Below are 13,580 nucleotides of genomic sequence, written 5' to 3'. Positions count from 1 at the left end.
AAATACAAAAAAATAATGAGTTTTTCTGATAAATATACTGTAAATAGTAATTATAAAATTTCCTGACTGCATATTAGTCTTCAAAATAGCATAGTTTTAATTCTCATAAAATTTTCTATTTAATGATGTCAATTTCAAACTTGTAATTGAGCTAAATGTGATTGTAACATATTCAATTTTTTTTACTATAAGCTTTCACAAATCTTTATCAAAAATTTTTCATGAACTTTAAAGAACCAAAAACATAGGTTAAAAATGAAAATTTGGACTGATTATTTTTAACATATTAAAAATCAAATCAGTAATAATTTGAAAACAATTTTTTTTTCTTTTAATTATTTTATATATGTAATTAGTAATAATATAAAAAATTAGAACTGATAGATAAAGTCTAATTGCAGATTTGAAAACAACGCGAAAATTTGATTTAGAAAAGTATATTTTTGCTTCTGATGAAAGTTCCTTGAAGTCCAGTGCATTCATTTATAGTAACAAACAGTTTTTATTGATAATTATTGTATCAAGCCCTTTAAATTTTTATACACGTAAAAGTAAAGCAAAATATAACTTCTTTATTATTTTTATAATTTCTCCGTATAAATTACAATATTAAATTACTGAATATCAATTGTATACTAAATTTAATAATTATAATTAGTATTTATTCATATATTATATTTTAAAATCAAAGAACTACTAATCAGGATATAATTAAAGAAATAAGAGTTGATGTTGCTTTTAGAATAATCCACTAATTTCCTTAAAGGAAACACTATCTACAGATTTGCATCGAAGCGTTTCTTATGATAGTGATTTTAATCACTGTCAGATATCATCTAAACTTGTCCCATCTATGCCTCGTCCACACTGTGCCTCGACCCCATTGTGCTATCGTTTTTATTTTTATATGTATCTAGATAAAAAAATTATTTTTGAAAATTGAATAAATTTTATTTACTATTCATAAATAGGGGAAATCCCCAAACAAATGTTTTAAATCAGTATTTTTGGGATATATTTGAAAATTGTTTTACTTAAAATTTACACAACTTTTTGACAAAAGGAATAAACAATAAAATTTTTTTTGGTACATTTTTATTGATAATCTAAACCTTTACCTGCCTACAGATAGAGATTCAAATTGGGAACTTTTGCACAAAAAGTTAACTTATTCAACTTAACTTTTGAAAATAACCAGAATATCTTGACACCTTTATGTATATCTTAAATAAAAACTTTTATAATATACTTTTCTTTCAAAAAAAATTGATCCTGAACTTGTCTTCGTGGTGAAACAAACTACCGTACTAAAAAAAATAAGCTATTTTTGTAAAAAAATTCTCGATTTTATATTTTTTAATTTATATTGTTATAACTTTTTAAAAATGTATGGATTAATACAATTTTTATAATAAATAATGTATATATATTTCTTTCATTAGACATTATTTTTTTTTTTTGATCGAATCATTTCCCTTTATACAGCGGGGGTTTAAAACTTTAAACACGCATAAGTAAGTAAAACTTTTTAAACTTAGCTTTTGAACATTTTTCGGAAAAAGCCTAATTGCATATTTAGAACATCGAAAAAAGTTGATTTAGAAAATATANTACTGACACTTTTATATATACTTTAAATTAAAGCTTATGTAATATACTTGATTTTAAAAAAAAGTTGACATCTAGTTTAATAGTGAAAACAGACATGAAAAAAGTACGATACTTAGTCTTGTGATGGTTTGCGTATTTTTTACGTCTGTCCATAAAAATTCTCAGCTCTCACAGGACTGATTTTAATTATTAATACGTCAAAAGAACATGATTTTAATCTAGTTAAAATTCTAGTCATCAAAAATTCAAAAAAAAAAACAATTTTATTTTAGAAATTTATCTCAAAATTACTTTAGTGTAAAAAACGGCACTTCCAAAAAAAAATTTCTACATTTTAAAACTGCTCATACTTCTTTTTAAAAACACTGATGCTTAAGAAATTTCGATTCATAATGTATATATGATTTTGCTAAAATTACAAAATATATAATAGTGATTTTTAATTATTTTTCAATAATTTCTGGTTTAATAATTTTTGTACGTTGAAACTATAATAGTAATAATTAATGAAGAAGAGATCGCAACAATAGAATGATTATAATAATAATACTACTATTATTTATTTTTAATTTTTTAAACACACCCTAAAAAAAGGTTACCTTAACTTTTAATTCGTAACTTTTTGGAAGCACTATTTTTTTCAAAAAAAAATTATAATAATTAATAAAAAAAAATTTTTTCACAATAATACAATGAAAATTTATCCATATTATTGAATAAAAAAATTAATTGAAATCAATAGTTATTTAAAAAATTGTAGTTATTTTAAATATCAAAATACAGATTCATATTGAAACATTATGATTCAACATAAATAATATTTATTGAATAGAAAATATTAATGTATTATTTTCTTAAATCTTAGCGATATTCCATTTTTGGGAGTAAACAATACAGGTTTTACTAAAAGCACTAATGGTATATCAGTTTTTTCGCATGGTTCTACTTCATAATTAATTAATAATTCTGTCAATGCCAATTTCATTTCCATTTCAGCAAAACGCTTACCTGAAATAATATTGAATGCTTAAATTATATTTTGTTTGAATTTATAATCAATCTTACTCATACCAATACAATGACGTGGGCCGTCTCCAAATGGCAAATACGTTCCATTTGGTCTTCTACCTTTTTCTTCAGCAGTAAATCTATTGGGATCAAATTTCTTAGGATCAGGATAGAATTTGGAGTCCATATGCAAACTATATATGGATATCATGGTTTTCATGCCTTTCCGTAATATAAACTCATCATCTATTTGATAATCCTTCGTCACTTTTCTATCGAGAAAAGGTAATGGTGGATACATTCTAAGTGTTTCTTGTAAAATCAAATAATTTTATCATATTATACCAGTTTTAGAATTTTGTTTATCAATTAAGCAAGTATAAAATTGTATTTAAATCTTACCAGCTAAAACCTTCTCTAAATAATGCAAGTCAGACAAAAATTCAGAATTAATTTCTCCATTGTGCTTAGCCATTAATTGAGTCATTTCTTTCCGAACTTTGTCTTGGATAGGTTTGTTTAATGCAAGTTCATATAAACAAAAGCTCATGGTGGAAGAAACGGTTTCAAAACCAGCAAGAAACATTACAATCGCATTTGCAACTATGTCTGAGTACTTAAATTCAACTTTAAAATAAACATATTACATAGTAATTAGTATTTTAGTTGTACATATATATGTTGTTTAGTTGTATATATATATATAATCAAACACATTCAATGTTGGTTTGAAGAAAGTTAATATTTTTAAATATTATCCAAATATAAAACCTTCCGAAATCTTAATTAATTGTTACATTTTCAAAAAAATTATAAACTTTGTAAAAATACGTCCATTAAAAAAAAATATTCAATATAAAATGAAAACTAAAAATATCAATATTAACAGTTTTATGACTAGTGTAATTTTTTAGGACATTTATCTTAATTGACGGGAATGAAGATAATTTTTCAAATTTATGGTATTAATAGCTTTAATTCTGTATGTTTTGTAACCATTTGAAGTAACATAAAGTAACATAAAGTAACACAAAAAATAAAAAAATACGACTGACTTAAATCAAACTTTGTCTGCTTCACACTAAAACTAAAAATATACAAATTATTTAAAAGAGTCTTGGACTGTAGGAATGCATTAAGTCATATACTTAATAATACAAATCTAACATTGTTGTATATTACTTTTAATAAGAAGAGCTCAAGGTTATTATAACATTAAAGTAAAATATATTTTAGCAAGGTTATATTTTAAATGATATATAATAAAAGAGCGCTTGTTACATTCATTTTTTGTTGCTTTGCAATCAAAATATTATTATATCTGGTATTACGATCAGTTGTATTTAAAAAAAATATACTAATTTTTTTTCACAATTTATATGTTGATATAAAATATTTTCTTGTTTGATCCTATTACCATTAAAAAAATTATCCTTAAAACAAAAAACATTTTGCAAATTACTTACGTATGAAAATAATACTTTTTGATTAAATCCATCAACACATAATTTTAAAAATTAATTACATGGAGCCTATTTTACCCAATTTAACTTATTCATTATATTTGAAAAACATTAAAATATATACAGAGTAACTGATTTATCATTAACCACTAAATTTCTTCTAAAATAACAATAATGTTGAGGAATGTTTGTGTACTATTATAAAAATGTTTCAATTATAAAAATATCAATACTGAATTTCAATGTAAATTATATAACACAAAATTATATCAGACTATTAACTAAAATTATTAAGTCATAAATTAAAATTAAATTACCTAAGGGTTCAGTTTTCTTTAAAACAAGATCTGTGTTAGCTTCTATTAAACATTGGACAAGATCGTTTCTCAAAATACTATTTTCTTTTCTATATTTCAGAGTATCATTGAACGCAGATGTGAAAAATTTACCTGCATTTTCTGGCATGTCTTTAACGTTTAAAATTTTTTTTAAAGGAGGATATATCAATTGTACTAATTGACTGGTCATAGTCGACAATGTTGGAGTTAACATTTCTTTGCCGGCTTTTCGGAAAGGTGAATCATCATCAGTAATTGAATTGAGTTCCAATCCAAAAGCACATGTTCCAATAACATCTGTTGAGTAGTTTCCCATCATATTGCGAACTTCAATAACATCATCATTTTTTAAGTTATTTTCAATTTTATCAAGTAATTTACTACTGCATTTTCCTATTTGTTCATACATATTTTTCAGTAAACGAGAAGTAAATATTGGAGAAATTTTAGCTCTCATTATTTTCCATTGTTGTCCTTTCATAAAAAGTAAATGATTAAAAAGTGGCTCACCGATGCCAAGAGGCATCCCTCGGTCAGTAAAATGTGAAAAATCCTTTACTAAAATATTATTTATAAGCTCAGGATCTCGTATAAGCAAAACTGGTGTCATCATCTGATATATACCAACGTATTTTTTATCACTGGGATGTCTATAATTTTTTTCAAGTATTTCAACAGTCATTTTTAATCCAAGAGCAAATTCTATGAAATTCCCAAATAAAGGAACAGGACGAAAATGCGGCACATTCTTTTTATGCCAATAACTAAAAGTCAAAGTACTTAAGTAATACAATAATAATACCACTAAAATAACTAATGTTAATGTAACATCAAACGAATAAAAACTGAAATCACGCGGCATCGTTATAGATTCGTTCACAATTATAAGTAACTATTTTAAAAATTCGATAATTTGCTAATATACTATAAGTTTTCTCACTCAAATGTTTGAGTACAACTACATAACAAAATAATGTTGTACGTTGGATTACCGCCAAATCCCCTCCATGTAATGTAGATTTCTAACGGCAGTTTTCGTAAATATATGCATGTTAATAATAGTATAAGACAAAAACATCTATGTATATAATACATAAAAAATTATCTGCAATAACTTATGCTCTTAAACAAGACTTTAATTATAACTTTATAAATTTAGTATTACATTAGACTCTAATAATCTTCGTTTACTCAAATATAACTCAATAAATAGAGCAACTGTACTTATTTTTTTAATAATCAATTAATATCTCTCTAAAAATTTCTATTTTAAAATATACAGACAATTAATAGGCTTTAAGTTATATTTAGTTATTATTAAATAGTATCCCGTAAGACTATACTATAATGTAGTTCAACGAAGTATTTAGTTTCGAAGCTAAGCTGAGAAGATATTAATGTTACTACGAAGTATTTATGTGTCTGTTGCCACTTTTTTTCAGCTATTACTGGACCGATTTCTTTCAATGATACATCGAAATATCACAAATCGTATCTATTTAAGACATTAGCTTTGAAAATTGAAAAAATTTCTCTCGTTCCCTATAAATAGCGCAAATCCCTCAAAATATTACGATTTTTTAAATCTGTTTATGTTTACTTTTTTTTCTTAAAACTGTTTTGACTTTTTGAAAAAGGAACGAATATACATAACTTTTTTTATATTGAAACCTTAAGTAATTCCTTTTTATTATATATAATATTTTTGAATATCTGACCCTTTACCTGCCCACAAGGCAGAATTCAATAAGGAACTTTAACTTCCGGACAAATGGCTATCATAGTTAAAAAACATGCTATGTTGGGGTTCAAATTTTATTTTAAAATACCTTATAAGAGTTTTCTATCAGTGCTCCAATAAAAATAAAATTTACATATATCTAACGAAACGAAACCATTATGCTACCTTTTTGTTATTTTACAATTAAAATTTTAATGTACATTAAAACACATTAGTGCATTTTAGAAAACGTAATTGTAATTAGAATAAAACATTTAAAATTCAAAATAATTTTTTTTTTTTTGAAACACATCTTGGTAGTACTATTTATAAAAAATTTTAAGTGGTTTCAAAATAATATTATTTGCAGTAAGTATTGTTTATTGTACTTGAATTTGTTTTAATAAGATAACCTTAAGATTAGTTAAAATAAAAATATAATTAAAGGGTCCCGAGAAAAATGTCTATAATTTTGATGAAATATTTAATTTTTAATATTCAGGGTTTCAAGGATACATGTATAAAATTAGTTATATGTGTATTGTATTATATAGGTTCAGATTTAGAGTTGAGTTATTGGCATACTTTTTTATCGACGTGTTAAGTGTATTCAATTTTGAAATTATTTTTTTCTTTTAAGTAATTTTAACAATCTTTTTCATATTATTACTATAATGTAATTTTTCTATGATTGTAAAAATAAAACATAAATATTTTTTTTAATTTAAAAGAGGACAAAAAATATTTTATTTAAATAATAATAGTATTATGTAAAAAATCACCAAGATACCAATAAATGTATTGTCTGATAATTTTTCAAAAAACCCTCAATAAAAAAAAATTACATTAATTTATATAATTTTTTAGTAGGCTGTTCAGTAAGTAAGGAAACGGGTTTCTATTGTTCTCAATGTTTGTAAAAATTGACCTGTTCCTTTACTTTTTTACACTGTTTATGTACTAGTATATGATAAACCTATATAAATTGATGAAATATATAATGAAAAGTACGAATATAAAGAATAAAGCGGCCCCTGCACGATCAATAATACTGAATCAATTAAATTGTGTCAATATTTTGTGCAATATTTATTTGCCCTAAACCTCTCAATATTATTGTTCAATATTCAATTGAAAAATATTCATTACCTATGTAACCTATCATCATAGGCGTATATTTAATGCGTGTTTAAAATCCTTCAATATCTATACTAAACTTTCAATAATATTACGCAATATCAATTATTGTTCAATATTATTGATTGTGTAGGGGGTGCTTAACTGAAACGACTTTAGATACTTTTAGAAAATTTAGATTTAGCATTTAACTAGATATTTTTCTTAAAGTGGCCTGATGAATAGTTCAATATTTTTTTACATAATTCAGCAAAAAACGCAATGTACTTTAGTAACCGTGTTCAAAACGAATTTATTATCATATTTCATAATTTAATTTAAAAACAGATCATTGAACGTGTCAATAAATCTCGAGCTTTTTCTATAACATCAGATGAAACTGCAGATATAGCCGGCATAGAACAACTTTCAATCTGTGTACGGTATTTAGATTATATGGTTGGTAATTATAAAATATATGAAGTTTTTTCATGCTTTATCCCTGTTGAAGATGTAACAGAGAAAGGTTTATCAAATGCTATTTTGAATTTCCTTGAATATTCTGGAATAGATTGTACGTATTTATTTGGACAAGGTTATGATGGAGCTAGCAATATTAGTAGTGAATTTCACAGAGTTTAATCCTATATTAAAGAAAAATATAATTTAACTCTATACTCACACTATGCTGTCTATAGTTTCAATTTAGCAGTTAGTGCCTCATGTAGTATCCCCCAAGTCAAAAACTGCCTTGGTATAATCCAGCCTATTTATAATATCCCAAAAAGTCAAATTTCACTTCAGGATGCAATAAAAAATAATGACACTATGTTATAAGTTTTATGCTTTATAATTTCCACACTCCTGTGTGTCACCTATACCATTAAATATCGGCACCACAATACTATTACTCCATTCATTTTGAATTTTAATTATTTTATCGCATAGCACATCATCACGTCTCTCCACTTCACCCATCCAAACTTAAACCTGTATTTTACATCCTTGTCAATACTACCGTTTATTTGGCCAACTGATCTTAAATACTAAAAAATTTCCACCTATTACGTCATCGCTATTGACACTGATCACTTTATTTCACCTAGCTCGTATTCTTCTTTGTCAAAATAATATTCTGTATACTGTGACTTACTTTAGTTATTCTTAATCCCCATTCCTTCAAAATCTGTTCTCCAAACCTCTAGCCTTTGATTATTTCATCCCTGTTTCTCCTATCAACACTAAATCGTTGACGAAAAATATGCACCACGGCACCTTTCCTTGTATTTCTCTAGTAATTTCATCCATTACTATAGATAGGCTTAGAGCAGAACCTTGGTGCACTCCTAATTTTACCCTAAAAGCTTCTGTAACTCCACCTACGCTTTTTACCCTTGTACAAATGCCTTCATACATATCTCCTATTATATTAATGTACCTTTCGGGACATCTTTCCTCATTAATGTCCATTTTAAAACCTCTCTCGGTGCTCTATCATACGATTTTTCCAAATCTATAAATAGCATACACAGCTTTTTCTTCTTTTACTTAAACATTTCTATTAATTGCCTCACATAAAATAATGGATCCATTGTTAACTTACAAGGCATAAATCCCAACTGGTTTTTAGATACCGATGTCTCATTTCTTATTCTCTTATCTATTACCTTTTCCCAAATTTTCATACTATGATTCATAAGCTTTATGTCTCTATAATTTCCACACTCCTGTGTGTCACCTTTACCTTAAAATATCGGCACCACAATACTATTCCTTCATTTATTTGGAATTTTCCCTTATAATAAGATTTTATTTAAAAGTTTCTTTAACCAACATCGCCTAATATTTTCCATACTTCTATTGGCACTTCTTCTGGTCTCATTGCTTTATTCTTTTTCATTGATACTACAGCCTCCGATACCTCTTTCTCACTAATTAAATCTAGTTGAAATTATTTTTCTACAAATATTTTCAAAATTAATTAAAATAATTTTTGAAATTACGATAAAAGTAGTAGCTACAAAGGCTATGGGTTATATACGTTTATAAATTTCATTATAATAATATGAACAAAACCTCAGCCAGTACAAATTTTTATTAATGCGATATGAGAACGGCTGAGGTGAGCGTAGAGGATGGTAGAGATTGTGTCAAGTTAAGGATAAGGATGGGGTCGGACAATCCCAAGTAATTACGATGAGGCGATCAAAAAGAAGATGAAGAAGAAAATAGTATGTAAAAAATACCATTTTGTAAATATATTTAATTCCTTAGTGAACAACAAAAATATATGCTTTATTCATGTATATCAAATTTATTCGATAAAATATATGTGCTTCAAAATAGTATTTGAAAAATACGTCAAAAAATCTACTTTTTTACCTCTTTGATTAACCCTTTAGCAGGTGTGTGCATATTTTTAACGTTAATAGTAGCCTGGGGATAGACCCCCACGCTACTATTAGACCCCATTTCTAAAAAAGTATAAAATATGTATAAAAAAGTTCATTTTTTTTTTATTCAAAGATATGATTTATTACCATATGATATATAAATATGGATAAAAATTCAATAATAAAAATTAGAAAATAAATAAATTACAAAATTATGTGCATTACTAAAAATTATATTACAAAAAAAAATTAATTTTCAAAATTTCGTTAAATAATTTTGGTTTGTAAAAAAATTATTTTAACGCAAAATGTTATTTTTAAGACAGTAAACAAAAGCTTTTACTATTACAAAATATAATTTAATTAATTTTTCTTGTATTTCTTTGAGCTTAAACACGGCTTATATTTACTAGTTTTATGTGTATTTACATTTATATAATCATTTTTCTGAATTGAGTTTTTTTATTATTAATATTACAATAGATTTAACTATTATGATACGAGTATATACAATTATTATGAATCTGTTGAACATTAATTTTTCTCCCAATAATCTTTGCATATTGTTTAATATACGTGATGTATTTATTACATGTTTTGTTCTTATTTATTCCGTAAAATGGAGTGGTGGAAATTCTTAATGGATTATTTATTTTTAAAACTTAATTGCACAGACGGTGGCAGATCCACTTAATTTCAATTCTACAATATTATGTCGATTATAACATTGCATTTACGATAAAACGATATTTTAAAAAATATACTAATCCAAAAAAAAATTATAACGTTACAAGTCGTGTGGGGGTAAATATGACCCATTTCAATTTTGATGAATATTTTAAGTCATAAATGTTTTTTTCGAAGGTATTTATTTATGAAAATCGATTCAATATTACTATAAAAACCAAAATTTATATCTATGTACACCTTTTATGCAATATAATACATCCGTTTTTATTTATGTCGGGATATGCTAGACCCCCACGACTGTTTAAGGGTTAAGAGTTTATATTAATCCTAAACTTTTACCCTGGTCTCATTTCGTAGTTTTTGAATTTGGATTAATTTGCTATTCACGTGTATACTAATTAATCTAATAACTTAGAATGTCATATAATATTAAACAACAATCATTAATATAAATATTGTTAATTCAAATACCAAAAAGAAACTTTCCATAAAAAATAAAATTGTAAATATAAGTATACATACAATTTTTTTATTCGAGGAAGACAAGTTAAAAAGAGATATTTTCAAAAATGATAACGTTGAGTTATATATAATTCCTAGTGGTTTAGATGGTAAATGGGGCAGAATTTAATTTTAATCATATAAAACTATATATAGATAAAATAATAGTTAATAACATTATAAAAACAAAATATATACTTAGTAAATAAAATCAATGACTATAAATATAAAAATCGGTAGCACAGTGAGGCCACGACACAGTATGGACGTTGCATAGTTACTTATATTAAAGTTATAAGTTTTATACACTAGACAAGGAACTTTCATCAGAAACAAAAATGTACTTTTCTAAATCAACTTTTCTCGATGTTTTCAAATATGCAATTAAACTTTTTCTATCACTTCTCAGTTTTAATATTATTACTTATTATTAAAAAATAAGTATTTACATATAAAAAAAAATAATTAAGAACACAAAAAAATTGTTTTAAATTAATACTGATTTTGATTATTAATATGTTAAAAATAAGGAAAATGACATATTTAACCTATTTAGTTAATCCTCAAAAGTTAATTTTTGTAAAAGTTTATAATAAAAAAAAATTTATTTATTTTAATAACTTTTAGCTTATTTTGAAAAATTTGAAATTAACATCATTAAATAAAAAAATGTATGAGAAATAATCAAATTGTGTTGTTAAGATTAATATGCAGTCAGGAAATTTTATAATTACTATTTATAGTAAATTTATTAGAAAAGCTCAATATTTTTTTGCATTTTTAACGTATTTTTTCTCATAATAAAGTACATTATATTAGCTTTAATTTAAGGTATATATAAAAGTGTAAGTTCTTCCGGAACATTTTCAAAAGTTAGGTTAAAAAAGTTAATTTTTTGTGAAAAAGTTACCATTTTGAAACTGTTAATGTGGGCTTGTAAAGGGTCAAATGTTCACAAAAATATATAAAATAATAGGTAAATACCTAAAGTATCTACAAAATAAAATTATATTCATGGGTCATTTTTAAAAAAGTTATGGCAATTTTAAGTAAAAAAAATTGAAAAAATGTCGATAATTAGCGATTTTTAAATTTGTAATTTTTTGAGGGATTTCCCCCGTTTACGGGAAACGAGGGAATTTTTTCAATTTTAGAAGGTAATGTCTTCGACTATATACGATTTATGATCTTTTGACATATTGTTCATCAAAATATGCTGAGCTGAGATTGAGCATTCACAGACACAAAAAAAAAATACATCATAGTAAAATTAATACCTTCTCAGCTTCGCACGAAGCAAATAAAACTGAAAATACAAAAACGAGGTCCATCTCCAAAAGGTAGATAAGTACCACTAGTTCGCCCTGCTTTTTCTTCGTCAGAGAATCTATCTGGATCAAATTTCAAAGGTTCAGGATAATACTTACTATCCATATGCAATCTGTACATAGGTATTAGTATTTTTGAGTCTTTTTAGCTTCGATGCGAAGCTGAAAAGGTATTGGTTTTACTATGATGTGTTTTTTTTTTTGTGTCTGTTACTACTTTTTCTCAGCTCTCACCGAACGGATTTCTTTCAACGATACGTCAAAAGATCACAAATCGTATCTAGTCGAAGACATTACCCTTCAAAATTGAAAAATTTTCCCTCGTTCCCCGTAAATGGGGGAAACCTCCAAAAAAATTACAAATTTAAAAATCGCTAATTTTCGAAATTTTTTCAATTTTTTTTACTAAAAACTGCCGTAACTTTTTCAAAAATGAACATATCAATATAATTTTTTTTTATATAGATGCTTGATGTCTTTACCTATCATTTGGTATATTTTTTTTGTAAATCTGACACTTAACCTGCCCACAGGGGGGGATTTAAAATGACAACTTTTTCACAAAAAATTAACTTTTTCAACTTAACTTTTGAAAATGTTCCGGAAGGTCTGACACTTTTATATATATCTTAAATTAAAGCTAATGTAATATACTTTAATTTGAAAAAAAAAAATTTGACCTCTGGACTTGTCTTCGTGGTGAAAGTTGACATCAAAGTTAATAAAAAATTACGATTTTTGTAAAATAATTTTTTTTTATATTTTTAACTTAATAATGCTCTAACTTTTTCAAAAATGAACATATCAATATAATTTTTTTTTATATAGATGCTTGATGTCTTTACTTATCATTTGGTATATTTTTTTTGTAAATCTGACACTTTATCTGCCCACAGGGGGGGATTTAAAATGACAACTTTTTCACAAAAAATTAACTTTTTCAACTTAACTTTTGAAAATGTTCCGGAAGGTCTGACACTTTTATATATATCTTAAATTAAAGCTAATGTAATATACTTTAATTTGAAAAAAAAAAATTTGACCTCTGGACTTGTCTTCGTTGTGAAAGTTGACATCAAAGTTAATAAAAAATTACGATTTTTTTAAAATAATTTTTTTTTATATTTTTAACTTAATAATGCCATAACTTTTTCAAAAATGAACATATCAATATAACTTTTTTTTATATAGATGCTTGATGTCTTTACCTATCATTTGGTATATTTTTTTTGTAAATCTGACACTTAACCTGCCCACAGGGGGGGATTTAAAATGACAACTTTTTCACAAAAAATTAACTTTTTCAACTTAACTTTTGAAAATGTTCCGGAAGGTCTGACACTTTTATATATATCTTAAATTAAAGCTAATGTAATGTACTTTAATTTGAAAAAAAAAAATTTGACCTCTGG

The 13,580-nt window shown here is 25.2% G+C and overlaps 2 protein-coding genes across 2 annotated transcripts in view; both read right to left on the bottom strand.

Moving 5' to 3' along the window:
- The window catches only part of LOC126898411 (cytochrome P450 6k1-like), a 15,110-nt gene extending 1,537 nt beyond the window's left edge, over nucleotides 1-13,573 (bottom strand). Inside the window, exon 1 of the mRNA XM_050672410.1 lies at nucleotides 12,181-13,573. Coding sequence (XP_050528367.1) covers nucleotides 12,181-12,289 — 109 coding nt within the window. The 5' untranslated portion in view covers nucleotides 12,290-13,573. The remainder of the gene's footprint in view (nucleotides 1-12,180) is intronic.
- LOC126898401 (probable cytochrome P450 6a13) lies at nucleotides 2,300-5,388 on the bottom strand. Its single transcript, XM_050672398.1, has 4 exons — nucleotides 4,400-5,388; nucleotides 3,022-3,246; nucleotides 2,683-2,931; nucleotides 2,300-2,619 (listed from the first exon to the last, which is right to left on the bottom strand). Exons 1-4 carry the CDS (start codon nucleotides 5,280-5,282, stop codon nucleotides 2,450-2,452), a joined length of 1,527 nt encoding a protein of 508 aa, XP_050528355.1. The 5' UTR covers nucleotides 5,283-5,388; the 3' UTR covers nucleotides 2,300-2,449.
- Nucleotides 13,574-13,580: the final 7 nt, after the last annotated feature.

This window comes from Daktulosphaira vitifoliae, unplaced genomic scaffold (genome assembly GCF_025091365.1).
Source record: "Daktulosphaira vitifoliae isolate Bord-2020 unplaced genomic scaffold, ASM2509136v1 Scaffold_2, whole genome shotgun sequence".
Lineage (NCBI taxonomy): Eukaryota > Metazoa > Arthropoda > Insecta > Hemiptera > Phylloxeridae > Daktulosphaira > Daktulosphaira vitifoliae.
Note: the sequence above shows the minus strand (reverse complement) of the source record. Positions and strands in the feature narration are given on the sequence as shown.